This window comes from Diabrotica undecimpunctata, chromosome 6 (assembly GCF_040954645.1).
Source record: "Diabrotica undecimpunctata isolate CICGRU chromosome 6, icDiaUnde3, whole genome shotgun sequence".
NCBI classification, from domain to species: domain Eukaryota; kingdom Metazoa; phylum Arthropoda; class Insecta; order Coleoptera; family Chrysomelidae; genus Diabrotica; species Diabrotica undecimpunctata.
The window spans coordinates 33,694,133-33,711,134 of NC_092808.1; the positions used below are offsets into that span (position 1 = coordinate 33,694,133).

Consider the following 17,002-nt stretch of genomic DNA (forward strand, 5'->3'; position numbering starts at 1 on the left):
AGGTTAATTTTGTGAATAACTAAAGCCAATGTACAAATAAATATAAATAACAAAAAATAAATAAAACTTTAATAAAACGATAAATTTTATTTAAAAATTCTATTTCCTGAAAAATTTTTAAAAATGGAGATTGCCCTTTTTGCTTCTAGACCCCCAACTATTTTAAATTAATGAAGACGAACTCGTTTCCACACCACCCAAGAGGTAGAGTTCACGGCGCGTTTTATTTTATAGTGGTTTCCCCTATAATAGGCCTAATCCACTCTAATTTACTATTGTTTAATTTTGTAAAAATATTTATATACTTATATATTTTTTTAAAAGCTGAAATTTCTTTACATTTAGATAGTAATTTAATTTGTCTATGAGTGATTATTTATTTACCAACAATGGCCTTCATCTTTTATTGCACTTAGATCTTTTTATTAAACTTCCTTATTTCTCATAATTAAAATTTTTTTTTCCAAATTTTTTGTACTGCTACATATTGTCTAAATTTTTCAGTGCATTTAAAATCCTCCTTGCATTTTTACACTTTAAATATTTAAAATAAAAATAATTGTGAAAACGAAACAGGAATAAGGGTATAAAAATAGTGATGTATTTTAAAAGAATATTTATTTTATATAATTATAACATTATACAATATTAATGTAAATATAGCTTATATATTAGTACATGTTCCCATACAATTTTTTATCCCTAAATATAATACGGAATAGTTATTACACATTATTTAGTTTTAATTTTTGGTTCACTACACGACCTTTTACAATGTTTGTCATCTAAAATGTATAAAATATCTTCCCTTTTGCTCAGTCGTCTATCTCAAGAATTTCAAAATTATCTCTTAAACTCTTATCGGCAACCGGAGTACCTTCCTTGTCACATTGTAGATTTTGTTCCTCCTGTTCACTTTGGGGATTTCGTTCTTCTTCTTTACTCGAGCTACTAAAATATTCACAAGGAAATGGAAACCTTTTACCATGCCTTCCATGTTTACCATGTCTTCCATGTCTACCATGACGCCCAAAATGAAAATTCTTACCGAAGCCACCTGGTGGATGATGATGGTGGTGGAAATGAGAATGATGATGGGATGGGTAACCAAAATCTACTAAATTATTCCATTGATCTTTATTTTTTCCTCCAAATTTTCTACAGGGACCACGGCTTTGAGATCTGTCATGTTTACCCCTGCTTCTTGATCTGGAACGTCCACCACGGCTTCGAGATCTGGAACGACTTCTGCTCTTAGATCTAGACCTGGACCTTTGATGTTTTCGTTTACCAAGTCGTTTTTCCAGTAAACTAACAACAGTTTGTTCAACTGTTGCTTTAATTATGGCCTCAATCTCTGCAGGTAGTTGTGCATCAGCGGGAGCTGTAGTTTGTTGAGTATCGGTCTCCATAACGCTAAAACAATACAAAACCACAAAAGGTTAAACTTACTGTTAGATTTACCTATGAAAATTTTAATCGTCACTGAACACTATTTTTCACTTCTACACTGTTTATTAACACTGGAACAATTCGAATAGAACACTGATACTGCATTCACCGCGAACTACACTATTTATACACTTAAAACGAATTACAGTTTATTACAACATATTTCACCATATTGCATTAAATTTCCAAACAACCTTGACATTCCAATGTTCATAATATGATAATGCTTTATTTGCGTTTGAAGATATTTTTAATTTAATTGTTTCTATAGTCTGAGAGCTGGGAACGTTTTCGTGAATTATTTTTAAATTAGCTGAAATTTTATATATCTTTTATTTGTAAAATTAGAGTTTTGAAGATAAATGTTTTTCTTTTACATTATGTTTTAACGTATTTTTAGTAATAGAAAATTCTATTTGTTAAATAGTTCTACGACTATTCATATATCCAGACATATAGTAAAAATGTTTTCTTTTAATAATTTCAAGTTTTAAAATTATTTTACTATAATATAAATTTAAATATACGAATTTTCTTTAATCAAAGAAAGTAATATATTAGTTTTTTTATTAAAAATACCACATCATCATAAAACGTTATTAATAATTAAAAGTTATTCAACATTGCGATTTGCACTGTATATAATATACAGTAAATAATATAGAATACACTATATACATTTTACTGTATTCTTTACAAACGTATTGGGCTTTATGAGACATTAAATTTAACAATAAATATTTTAGATTTATATTAATAATAAACTTTAAGATTTTTCGATTATCTTCACCACTTAATCCACATTTCAGTTCACAAGTTGTTTTCTTGTCTCCCAATTAAAGCACTGGACAATCTACAACAATATACTGGATAGTTATGATGATGTGGCTTCTTCTTCTTGATGTGCCTATCCGTGACGAATGTTGGCGATCATCATAGCAATCTTTGTCTTGTCTGCAGCAGCGAGGAAAAGATGAACAGATGTTGTGTTGAACCAGGTTCTGACGTTCTTTCACCAGGATATTTTTCTTCTTTCTGGACTTCGCTTTCCAAATATTTTTCCTTGCAAAATAGCCACCTTAAGAGAGTCATATTTACGACTGCACAAAGAAGGCCTGGGGGCCGTGTTGGTAAAACGAATGTGGGCAACGGGCGGGATTGGAATCCCAGAGAACCCGATAGAACCTGAACTCCTTACCCATCAAGGAATCCGTTTCAATATAAATGGATAACGTAGAGACGCCCGAATAAGCGACTTTTTGGGTAGGTTAGGCGTATAAAGATCAGGAAAAGCATGCGAGAGGAGCTCTACTGTCAGAACCCAATGCCCTGCGTGTCCGTCTCCAGTGAGGGTGCAACGATAGCCATATCATGAGGTTCCACCCTCTTCGCAGTACCTGTGTTGCTATAAGTACACCTGTCCGTGGTCCCTGTGAGGGTAAACAAGTGCACGCAGGTGGATTAACAAACCTCCAGGCACGTTTGACAGGTTACCGCTAAGGAGCCTACTCCTCTACCACACCACTCATCTCCACTACAAGCACATCTCCTAGGTGCACGTTCAGATTGGGACTGATCGTATTGAACTTAAGGTCAAACGACTGCCACGTTACTGTTCCTACGTACGGGACGTAAGTACCAGTTAGCGATCTGAGTTCGTTGCTTCGATCCGAAACCTCAAGCGTTCAGTCATCTCTCGTTCCATCCCTTTGACTGACTTTTACGAGTACTAGGGACCATCACTAGCAGTATTCGGTTCGTCCGTTCGCTTACAAGGAGCTACTTGGACATAAACGCCGCTAAATATCCGAACGTCCCATTGGTCGCCTCTTACGACTGTTGGAGACCAGCACCCTAGCGTATTCTTTTTGTTCGTTTGCTCGTAGGAAGCTACTATAATAGAACTAGGTAGGATAGACAGCCGTGTCATGTAGAGGGCATTTCTGGATTCATTTTGCATATGTGGATAAATTATTTTAGCTTTCGAGACTTCATGGTGGTCAGTACCTTTTGGTTCTTCTTTATTCTTAGGAGAACCTTCTCATTTGTGACTCGTTTAGTCCACGGGATATATTCTCCGATATAGCCACATCTCAAATGCTTCTAATCTTCTGCACTTATCTTCATTCAAGGATCACGATACAACACCATAAAAAAGGACAGAGAAGACGTAGCATCCATCGCAGTATTCTACTTCTATACCAAAAGAGAGGTTGTGACTCCTCAAGAAGGCACCCATCCGGTTGAAGATGGATCTAGCTTTTCCAATAAGCGCTCTTATCTCCATTCTTTATTTTTTATGGTGCCTAGGTAATTGTAGTGCGTCACTCTTTCCACTGGCGTTGACATTCTGTTATCTTTTTCTTGCTAATTATCATGAGCTTCATCATATTTACGTTTATATTGTGAGTCCATATTGTCGACTGTAATACGTGATTTGTTCAAAAGGACTTGTAGGTCTTCTAGGTTGTCCGCAACTACTATGGTTTCATCTGCATATCAGATCTTGTTAATAATATATAATATATTAAGTGTTTTATTTATAACAGCCGAAAAACCAAGGAATTAAAAAAAATGATCTAAAAATTCAAGATCAGGAATCATACAATAAAATAATATACCTATATGTATATATATATATATATATATATATATATATATATATATATATATATATATATATATATATATACATATATATATATATATATATATATATATATATATATTGTATATATATATATATATATATATATATATATATATATATATATATATTTAACGTGATTATTTCGACCAAAAAACAATTTATAAATATGTTGGAAATATCGGGTATGTGGTCTATATTAAATATAAATCTCTGTTTTTTCTAAAGCTCAATATTTCGCCATTTATTTAATAGCTTCATCGGGAGTAAAGAAATTAAAAGATTATACACATTAATAAAATTGAATATTAAAATAACATTATTGTTGATGAAACTGTACATTTAATAAAATGCATGTTAAAATTTTAAAATATCTTTGAGCACGTTCGTTAACAATAAATAAGATGGAACAAGATGTGTATGTGTATAATCATTTAATTTCTTTACTCCGATGAAGCTATTAAATAAATGGCGAAATATTGAGCTTTAGAAAAAACAGAGATTTTTATTTAATATAGACCACATACCCGATATTTCCAATATATATATATATATATATATATATATATATATATATATATATATATATATATATATATATTTATATATATATATATATATATATATATATATATATATATATATATATATGTATATATATTTATATATATATATATATATATATATATATTTATATATATATATATATATATATATATATATATATATATATATGTATATATATTTTTATATATATATATATATATATATATATATATATATATATATATATATTATTCTTACTAACTATTATAATAAATTTGTTAATTAATAAGTAGTTAAAATGAAATTTTACTTTAAATATACTATTAATACCATATTTTTAAGAGACTCAAAATAAAAATTTATTAATATATTGAATGAAGCTTGACTTTCGTAGTATAGTCCTCATTATATTATGTTCTTTTTACTTCTCATGTGGTCTATATGTCTCATAACAGATTTAAACAAGTATAGTTACAATATACAAATAGCCATTATTACATATACATGATCATATTACATATGTATACATTATTCAAATGCTAAATGAAACTTAGAAATAAGCCGCCTGGCAATTATTTAAACACGTACATAAGTAATGACACCGACACACGAAGCACGTATATATTTTAAAGTTAAATTAAAAACCAATGTATGTAGTTAAAACCACAAAACATTAGTAGATATTACTACTGCTTAATTATGATAAAAAAAAACTTCCGTTTTTAGTAATTTAATTTTTAGTATTTGAATGGAGACAGGGATGAAAATTCAATACTACACCACAACGGATTTAAGAATAAGAATGTTCATAAAGGCGAATCCACTTTGCCAGCTTATTGCAGTCCACCGAATCCATGCCCGATAGGATATACAGGTAAGCATTTTGAACTGAGTGTTAATTTAACTTACACACTATATTATAGCCTATGTGTTATAGGGACATATTTGTTTCTTCCATTTTTTTATGCTCTTAACGAGAAAATTACAATATTTTAATGATTGCCATTATTATTATAGAATGTTCTGTAAATGGCTTGGCAAAAGTTTCTATAATGGTAGGTACTTAAATCTGAAAAAGGGAATGTCACAAAAAACAATCATATTATCAAATCAAGAGAATTAAAGACAGCGGGAAAAGATGAAGCAGCAGCGGAGCTGTTTGCGGAGCGGAGCATCCAGTTTGCGTTAGCCGTTATCTCGAATTTAAGGGGGAACCGTTTTTGCTCAATCTCTCCGCCATTTTAAACTTTTCGACAAAAAATGGTAGGAACTAAAATTTTTGTAACTGGGATTTTCTACAATTTCTTTTTTATAAATGTTTTCGTGTGGTCGTTATTTTCCGTGTTAAGAAGAAACTAGTAAAAGGCGGGAAGCATAATAATCAAATTATCTCGTTTATTATTATCTTTACGACATAAAAGTACATTAACAAAAATGGAGAGAATAATTGTGCTACAATCAATATTGTAGCAAACTTAACGAACTCTAGACGGTGATGTCATGATCAGCAAGCCATAAACAAGAACGAACCTACGACCGGGAGGGGAGGGGTTCAATAGACAGTTGAATTGAGCTACTGGTGTGATTTGGTTCCAATGGCAAAGTCTTATCAAAATTATGTTGTCGATGCGAAGTTCTTTCTCTTTGTCTTTCTAAAATAAAATCTGCTTCTGAAAAGATATTCCGATTGAATGGAAAAAATCCTGCTTTACGAAACCCATTGGCTGATATCTCAGCAGTAGCAGATTTCTGATAAGCAGGGCAGAATAATGAACTTATTTGAAAGGGTCCTACATTTCGAGAAGGATTATTCTTTAACCAATTTTGGATTTCTCTTGAATAGTATGTCTTTAATGGAGACATAAAACACAAATCTAACGGTTGGATTTTATGTGACGTATGGGGAGGGATGCATAAGCATAGACGTTATGCATAACGTCTATAACGTCTATGCATAAGCATAGACGTTGACGTTATAGACTTAGCATTTCTCGCTAAGTCTATAACGTCTAGATCCCGTGTATGACTATAATGGCCATCAAGAATGAGCAACACGGGATCGTTTTTTGAAGGTTTTACATGATTGATAAACGGCCCCATTCTACCCTTGACTGCTGTTAGAGAAGTATGTAAATGTATGTTTTGTATATTATTGTAGATGCTTAAAATAAACATTCTTGTTTTAGCGTGTAGCTGTAGCTTTAAATTTACCTATTTCTACTGTGAGTTATATTTCTCAGGCCGTAAAAACTAATACACTTCTATCACCGCCCAAAAAACGTACCAGGCCTATATAACTAAATAATCGATCTCTATCTAATCACTATCGATCAGAAAACCGAAATTTAAATAAATCTGAAGAAAAAAGAAAAAAGCATTTGAAAATTTAGTTGTAACAAAACATTTCAAAGTAAATAAGTAATGAAAAAAGTGTTGTTTTTGTTTAAGTATTCTATTTTACATCTTTATACGACGCATACAAGCGGTTCAAATTGTTTTTAACAAAATTATTTTTTAACTCTTGTTTTGTTTCTATTTATTTACATTAAATATTAATTTGTTTTGTTGTATAATACACTTTTGCAATAATTATGTTACATATTTGATTTAAAATGGATTCAGGATTCTTTTATACTTTGGCAACTATGTCAACTTTGATCTCTGTCAATGATAATGACGTGCAACGGTAAGTAAATTAGATGGACTGTACATCTTATCTACTGTGACATGGGACACAATCCTGCTGGAACCATATCTCCTTACATACTATATTATTTATCTTGTCTCCTTACATTTAACTAAGTGAAGTTTGTCAATAAAATCACTTATTTAATTGTTTGAAGAACACACAAAACGATACGCGTTTAAGATTTGTCGGAAAAGAAAGGTCCAATTATTGGGTCTTTATAAATTTCGTAATAAGCCTTTGTTTTCTGGATTCGTATCACTCCACCAGCATAGCAGTTTTGGGTTGAACCTGTTCCATTTGATAAGAATGTTGCTTTATCCCAAAAAATAATACATATGGATATAAACCAGTTTTCTTTTTCCTGATCTTAAGGTATGAATTTTTTAATTTAACAATGAAGAGGCTCTTTTTCTCAAAGTCTCCACAAGTCTCAAATTTAATAAATATTGTTTTTTAAAGTTTCAATGCCAATGTTTTTATCTGACTATCGGAAATTAAAATTGTTTGTAAATTCTTGAAATATTTTATATTTATCACCCACTATCAGCAAAATCTCAAATTTTCCTTTCTAACAATGTTGCTCGCATTTTTACCTTATCATAAACAAATACTCTCGACATTCAATGTGAAAAATATTTTGTATATTTATAGAAAAATTCTACAGGCCACTGAATCCAAATTAATTATCAGTTAATAATATGTACTTAAATTGTCAACTTTATCGCGATATCGAAGAGGAAATGTCGAACAAAGTAGTATTGTTAATGTAAATAAACATAAATATTTGGAAATTATTTTTAATTTCAAACATTTCTTTATAATACTTTTTGATATTGTCAAATACAGATACTTTTAGCCCAGTTTGGTTAAAAAAAAAAGGTGGAAAAATGTTTCGCAGATATCTGAAGCTTTTAAAACATAGGTGGGGGATACTAGATGATGAAAAGATACTCCTAGTTTTACCTTGCGTTTTTTTAAGCAATAATTTATGGTCACAATTTGATTTTTTGTCTATAAATTGTTTCCCTTATATTTTAAATAAACAGTATTTATGTCATTTTTTATGTCAAGATATCTTTATTTTCCCGTTTTTTTAATTAAAATTGATAAATAATTTACAGAGATATTTGCAAAAAAGCAGTTTTTTTGCACTAATTTATAAATTTTATTAATTTTTTTATTAACAAAATAAAATGGTATTAATACATTTAAACATCAAGGAATTACCATCTTTTAGATTTGTGCGAAATTTCCCCCCGATCAGTCAAATATTCTATAAGTTATTTAATTTGTTTATCCCTGAGGCTAATTATTTAAACTATTGAGCTTGCCCTATGTATGATGCTAGACACATTCAGCAAATTTCATAGGTTTCTTTAAGACTTGGACTATCTCAGACGTTAAATGTATATTGAGTTTTCATCGAAATTATTTACAAAATAAACGTTTGAAAAAGGGGTATGTTTTTTACTTATAAACAATTGTAATAACTTCTATATTTTTCAAGCTACAGACTTGTACGTACAACATTACATTACATTAAAAAATAAAAAACCTTCTATGACCAATAGGAACGAAGTTAGTGACTATTTAAAAAAAAATCATATCTCCATTGTTTATAAACATTAAGAAGTAAAATTTGCACAAATTTTGAATGAAAATCTAAACTTTATATTGAAACTTATAGCTATAAAATTTATCTAATTTTTCGAAAGGACGGTACTTTCGAAAGATCGACATAGGAAAGTGGAGAGGATATCTGTTTCAGCTCCGTTTTTTTTTTCGGCATCGGAACTTCAAATTGCAACACGTAGGAAAAATTTACATTATCTCGGCTTCCTTTGCACTCGGAAAACTCGCAAAACTCGGAAAAATTGAGTCCATTTGAAATTCACCCTAAATACTTACTTTTTTTAATTTGCTCAAATAGTCTGTCGCAGTATTAATAATGATGACATAATTTTCACCCCCCATAAATCTCGGAAAATCTCGGAAAATCAACATATGTTTTTTCATTTTATATCAATGATGTAATAATACTTATATATTTTATAAATTAAATTTCAGGTAATTTTTTACACATTATATTATTATATTCCTTATATTAATTATAATTGTTTTTATTTTTATAATTAACAAGATTGATTTTTATTCTATTTTTCTTACAAATATGATATACAATATTAATCTAATGTGCCTTACTGCTTTGATAAAATAAGTCGATTTTTTCATCACTTGCCTTATTAAATTTTGCAATGTTTATTGAACTTTACTTTTTTTATTTTCTTTACATACATTGGTTTAAAAGTTAAAATTTGGTTCATTTATTCGACTTCACTGTCAGGTCTGAACCTTTTTGTTGCAGGTTGTTTGTCTTCACTTATTAAGTTAGTCTTTCCATACATTAACATATTAATGGGCGATCTTAATGCCAAGGTGGGTCAAGGTAAGGTAGGAGAACAAGTAGGAAAATATGGGCTTGGAAACAGAAATGACAGAGGAGATCGATTGATTCAATTTTGCCAAAGTGAAGACTTCGTAATAACAAATACCTTTTTCAAATTACCTCCTCGACGGTTATATACATGGACATCTCCACAACATACCTACCAAAGAAAAAATAGTGAGAAATCAAATAGACTACATTATGATAGCAAGGAGGTATCATAATGCTGTTAAATGTACTAAGACGTACCCAGGAGCTGATATAGGCGCAGATCATAACCCGGTAGTTACTGTGATAGAGGCGAGACCAAAAAAGATTAGAAGACCACACAGAAAGTCACTAGATTTAAATAAACTTAGAAACAAAAATATACGACAAGAAACAGGAGAAGAAATAAATGAAAACCTCCGTTCAGTGCAGCAACAAATTAACGATACAAACAACGTTAACCAAAAATTAAAGTACCTACATAAATACAGCTATACAAACAGCAGGAAAGAAACATCTTACAAAAACAACAACAAAGAATAAGGGGTGGATGAGACAAGATATACTAGACTTGATGGAACAAAGAAGAAAGATGAAGAATTACCCAGACAAATATAAAGAAATAAATAAACACATAAAAAAGAAAATAAAAGAAGCCAAAGAGGAGTGGATTAAAGAAAAATGTGAAGAAATGGAAACCTATGAGAAAAAGTACGATGCGTTCAATATGCACAAAAAAGTAAAAGAGATAACAGGAAGCATAAAGAAATGCTAAATAGGTAAACTTAAAGACAAAGATAGAAATCTTATTGTAGATCTAGAGAATAAAATAAAAAGATGGACAGAATACCTGAATTAATTATTTGAAGACGATAGAAACAACTTAACTCAGATAATCAATGCAACGGGGCCAGACATATTGAAAGAAGAAGTAGAATACGCAATAAGAAACGCTAAAAATGGAAAAGCAAATGGACCTGATGAAATTTCTACAGAACTGTTGAAGCTTTTAAATGATAAATCCGTAACCATAATATTAAATTTTGCAGCGAGGAGCTAAAACAGTTTCCCCTCCACTTTCCTATGTCGATCTTTCGAAAGTAACTTCGTTTCGAAAGGTTTTAAGTTTCGAAAAATTGGATGAATTTTATAGCTATAAAATTCAATATAAAGTTTAGATTTTCATTCAAAATTAGTGCAAATTTTACTTCTTAATGTTTATAAACAATGGAGATATAATCAACAAAAAAATTGTCGCTAACTTCGTTCCTATTGTTCATAGAAGGTTTATTTTTGATAAATGTGAGTTTTTTTACCAGCTATCTAATGGTTGTACGTACAAGTCTGTATCTTGAAAAATATAGAAGTTATTACAATTGTTTATAAGTAAAAAACATACCCCTTTTTCAAACGTTTATTTTGTAAATAATTTCGATGAAAACTCACTATTCATTTAACTTCTGAGATAGTATAAGTCTTAAAGAATCCTATGAAATTTGTTAAATGTGTCTAGCATCATTCATAGGGCAAGTTCAATGGTTTCAATAATTAGTCCCAGGGATAAACAAATTGAATAACTTTTAAACTATTAGACCGATCGGGAAGAAATTTCGCACAAATTTAAAGGACGGTAATTCCTCAATGTTGAAATGTATTAATAACATTTTATTTTGTTAATAAAAAAATTAATTAAATTTATAAATTAGTGCAAAAAAACTGCTTTTTGCAAATATCTCCGTAAATTATTTATCAATTTTATTTGAAAAAACGGGGTTCCTATACGATTTTAACATTTCCACTTCTTATTATATCTCTTCTGGATATCTTCACTACTTCGGCATTTTTTGCTTTTCTCTGCTAGACATAAATTTGAAGAAAACAAACTTGAAATAAAAAATGAATCTCATCATACGTAAAAGATAATAAATATTGATAGTATCAACATCTTATTCGTTTTTTTTTGTTTCATTTAATACCTCCCATTTAACGAATGTCGACAATCATATACATGATAATTTTATTTGTTCCTGCCTTAAGAATCTTTTAATGATTCTGGCAAGCCAGATTCTCAAAGTCTTTAGTCAGGATGTTCAATTCGTTATGACGCTTCTTTAATTATTTATTCTATTTTTATTTTCCTCCTTCTGTGACCCTAATTTTCTTTTTTATTATGTACATTATTTTTTTGTACCACCCTGATATTTGAAATATTAATTATAAGTATTATATAATATATATTACTATTTAAATGGGAATAAGCCACAATTAAAGGTTAAAGTAAGTTTATTGACGATTCAATTTCCACTTCGGAAATCGTTCTCAAAATACAAACATTATTAAATTAAACAAATTTTGTTTTTGTTATTACTTGGTGAAAAATTCTTCTAATAATTTAATTTTATCTGATTCATTTATATTGACAATTCAGACATACATTATACATTTTAAAGTAGACAACTTTAAAATGATATTGCCAATATTGTTGGGTTGCGTTCCTGGGACGACTTTACTTGTAAGATAGTTCAGTCGATTACAGAAAGTCAACTTTAACTTGAGAATATCCGTCAGAAATAAAATCATAGCATGTAATTCTTCTTTAAAAAGACAAATACATGTCATGATGACAGTAAAATTCTCCTGTTAGTGATTCCATAGTAAATTATGAGGGAAAAACCAGGAAAAAAACCTCATAATATTATTCCGACATGGTAAGTATTTGGTCGTGCATTTAGTTTACTTTCAATAAACACCAAATTCTGATTTTATATGTTTGTTTAATGAACATAAATTATGCACTTTAATAAACATAAATGATGTATTCTTTATATGTTACTGACTTACTAATACTGGTATTTTCCTATTAATAACTTCCTCATTTAATATGGGTAACCAGATCCTACTACATTTTGCCGAGGAATTTGAGACACAATTGGTCTCATTTAGCATAATTAGAGCCACTTTTTTGATTTTTCTCTTTTTACCATCCGTTTCTTTTAGGACTATAAAATCAAAGAAGCGGCTCTAATTATGCTAAATGAGACCAATTGTGTCGCAAAGTCCTCGGCAGGTTGTATTATAATAATACTATTATAATATTATTATCCCTTTATGGTATTTTAAAAATTCTTCTAAAAGTTCAGATTCAGACTTGTAAATTTGGCCATTTATCTGAGTCTTGCATGAGCCACCATAAGTTGAATTCCATTATTTTATCCGGTTCCACACCTCTGGACACTAGATCTGCTGGATTGTTCTTACCTGGCGCATGACTCCACTGCGCAAACCAAGTGGTTTCCTGGATCTCTGCTACGCGGTTACTGACAAACGTCTTCAATACATTGGCTGATGTTTTCAACCAACTAAGTACGAGCCCTAACAACTATATTTTGGAACAGGCAGTTATTTTGCAAATATAATGCCAATTTAACGAAAATTCTTTTATTTGATTGTTTTTAATTGTAAATATGAAATTTATTTTTTTTTTAATGTATGGAATTATTTTTGCGGCCCAATTATATATTTTATATTGATTACTATTGAATTAATAGTTTGATAATCGAAAACTGCTAACAACTAAATATTGGAACATGTTTTGCTTTTCCTCACGTTCCTTAAATTTTATTAGCCTGGCGCAAAGAAGGCTTTGAAATCAAACATACAAGTAGGTAGTGCGTTATCAACAATAATTGTCACGCGTCATTTGAGTATGAATAAAGACAACCATCAGTTTTATTACGAGCAAGATGGAAATGGCACGTGGAAAACCTACTGATCCAAAAATTCGAGAAATTATTATTTATCAGTACCATAAAGGGAAACAATGCGTGAAATTTCCAGTGAATTGACTGTAGCAACAACTACTGTGTTTAATATAATTAAGAAATAGGGTGAAACTGCCAGGATTGATGTTCGGGGCAAAAGTTCAGGCCGTCTAAAAGCAGGAGTATATGGCATTTGATTAGATTACGTAAGTCGGGAAGAAGAAATACACTACTAGAAGTAACTGCTAGAAGGAACAGAGAAACTGGGATGAATGTTTCCAGAGAATCCTGTCACAAATATATCTACAAAAGTGGTCTTAGTTTTTATATAAGTTCTTCTTTGCGATTTAAATTTTCTATTTTTTGATTTATTCGCGTAAGCCCAAAAAAACCATTGTTGACGGAAACTCAAAACCGGAGTCATTACATTTGGGCTAAATCAAAACTTTCGTAGACCAAACATCACAGGGACAAAGTTATCCATGGCGACGAAAGCAAATTTGATGTCTATATAGGAGATTATCAAAAGCGTTTGATTAGCGAAGAAACAAAACCATTCCATAAGGATTGTCTCAAAAGGATTGTAAAGTTTCCACAGAGCATTATGGTGTGGAGTTGTCGGCTAAAGGGTTGGGAACTTTACATTTTATTGAGGCCATAGTAAAAGCAGCCAAATATCAAGATATCCTTGAACATTCGTTTCTACCAAGTGCGGCAAAGTTGTTTCCATCCGGAGATTTTATCTTTCATCAGGACGGAGCCTCATACCATACGGCTAAATCTACCAAAAAATGGATGGGAGAACATGACATTAAAGTTTTGTCACATCCTTTTAGCAGCCCGGATCTTAATCCAATAGAGATACTTTGGCACAAAATGAAACAACGCCTAAGAAATAACCCTCAGCGTACTTTGCCACAACTACGTGCTAAATTGCAAGAAATATGGAATAATTTCAACCCTACTTATGTGAAGGCTTAGTTGATACAATACCTAATAGAGTTCGGGCTGGTATTCAAGCTAAGTGTGACGTTACGCCTTATTAATGTTTATTTTAATTTGTTAAAAACCTCTTGTTCCAATCTTTAGTTGTCAGCATTTTTGGGTATCAAACAATGAATTAAATAGTATTCAAAATAAAATATATAATTAAACTGCAAAAGTAGTTCCATATATCATAAAAAATATTGTTAATTTCATATTTACGATTAAAAAAAAATTTATTAAAGAATTTCGGTAACTTGGTATTTTATTTGCAAAATAACTGCTTGTTTCAAGATATAGTTGTTAGGGCTCGTACTATCGAGGAATCTGTCTATGTGTCTAGTGGCCATAATAAGTTTTGACATTATTGGTCAAACGCGATAAAATTACTGCTCCACAGAGTTCCAATTGTAATGTATTGTAAACCAATGGTGTAATATATATTGCTGATTCTTAAATAAAACCCTTTAAAAATTCAGTAGTTACCACACTGGCCGTATCATACAAAAATAATTCTCTGCTTTTGTTTGGAACGCTTAATGTTTTAATCTTATTCTTATTGGATTTTAATCCTCGAATAAATTGTCCCACAATGTAAATTGTAAATATTTAATGTAAAAAGTTATCAGAGTCAAAAAGTGTTTACTAAAAACCGGATACTCGAAAATCGTTAGTCACAGTTTGATATGTTTGTTTTGAAATTATTATATAGTACGGTCGATTACAACGCATTGTTAATATATTATAGTAGAGCCCCCGATAAGAATTATCGGGGTAAAAAGAGTTTTCACATGAAGTTAAATGTGTCGATAGCAATTAAAGTAAATTGTATACTCACGCTTAATCAAGCCATTAAGAGCGATGCTGGGAATATTTATATTCCACTAAGCATCAACAATTTACCCATGTAAATTACTATCTTTCTTGTACTCATTGCGTCGAGTAAGGACGATAAATATGCGAAAATGGTTGCGTTTCGATTTAATTTGAGCTTCTTACCACTCCCTGACACGTGTTTCTGGGTCTTCCCGTCATCAGAGAGAGCTTGTAAGAAAACTCAAACTAAACCAAAACGCACCGGCTACTCGGCAATTATAGACAAAATAATTACCAGAGTATGCTACTAGAGACATCTAGTGATGAAAGATGAAGTTAAATGTGTCGATAGCAATTAAAGTAAATTGTATACTCACGCTTAATCAAGCCATTAAGAGCGATGCTGGGAATATTTATATTCCACTAAGCATCAACAATTTACCCATGTAAATTACTATCTTTCTTGTACTCATTGCGTCGAGTAAGGACGATAAATATGCGAAAATGGTTGCGTTTCGATTTAATTTGAGCTTCTTACCACTCCCTGACACGTGTTTCTGGGTCTTCCCGTCATCTCTAGTAGCATACTCTGGTAATTATTTTGTCTATAATTGCCGAGTAGCCGGTGCGTTTTGGTTTAGTTTGAGTTTTCTTACAAGCTCTCTCTGATGACGGGAAGACCCAGAAACACGTGTCAGGGAGTGGTAAGAAGCTCAAATTAAATCGAAACGCAACCATTTTCGCATATTTATCGTCCTTACTCGACGCAATGAGTACAAGAAAGATAGTAATTTACATGGGTAAATTGTTGATGCTTAGTGGAATATAAATATTCCCAGCATCGCTCTTAATGGCTTGATTAAGCGTGAGTATACAATTTACTTTAATTGCTATCGACACATTTAACTTCATCTTTCATCACTAGATGTCTCTAGTAGCATACTCTGGTAATTATTTTGTCTATAATTGCCGAGTAGCCGGTGCGTTTTGGTTTAGTTTGAGTTTTCTTACAAGCTCTCTCTGATGACGGGAAGACCCAGAAACACGTGTCAGGGAGTGGTAAGAACCTCAAATTAAATCGAAACGCAACCATTTTCGAGTTTTCACATCTTGGATATAATGCCATCTACATGGATGATGGCATTTTTCCAGAAATTCGATGTAACATTATTCAATGCTTCATTGAAAAGTACTTTTATATGTCACTTAATTGAAATGTCGTATATTTTCTTGCAACTTCACTTTTTACTTGTACCATATTAGCTCAATGGGGTTTAACCCTACAATGCTCAATTTTTAATTTTAGATTGAAAAAAATTATATGTATAGCTATTTTATAAAGAAGTCCGAAAAAAATACTTAAAAAAAATTTAACGTTATTTTTTTTGATTTCAGGACATTTTCGGTAATGTATCAATTTTGATACAAACTGCATTTGGACAAAATTATACAGGGTGGTCCTTAAGTAATTGTACAAACGGAAACCGTAGATCCTACACTTTAAACTATTACAATTTAAGCCAACTTGATTTAATAAAATGTTGATATTAAGAAAGATACAGGGTGTTAAAGTGGAAATTTAAAATTTTATTTTTCGCTATAACTTATACGTTTGTGAATGTTTTTGGACAAAAATTTAAGGTTAGATGCTTTTGAGTAGGATAAATTATAAT

General features: G+C 30.8%; 1 protein-coding gene across 2 annotated transcripts in view; it reads left to right on the forward strand.

Moving 5' to 3' along the window:
* The window catches only part of 7B2 (Secretogranin_V domain-containing protein 7B2), a 90,849-nt gene that overhangs the window by 18,429 nt on the left and 55,418 nt on the right, over positions 1-17,002 (forward strand). For both annotated transcript variants that reach the window (XM_072534609.1, XM_072534611.1), the window contains exon 5: positions 5,387-5,519. In XM_072534609.1, the coding sequence (XP_072390710.1) occupies positions 5,387-5,519 (133 nt within the window). The remainder of the gene's footprint in view (positions 1-5,386; positions 5,520-17,002) is intronic.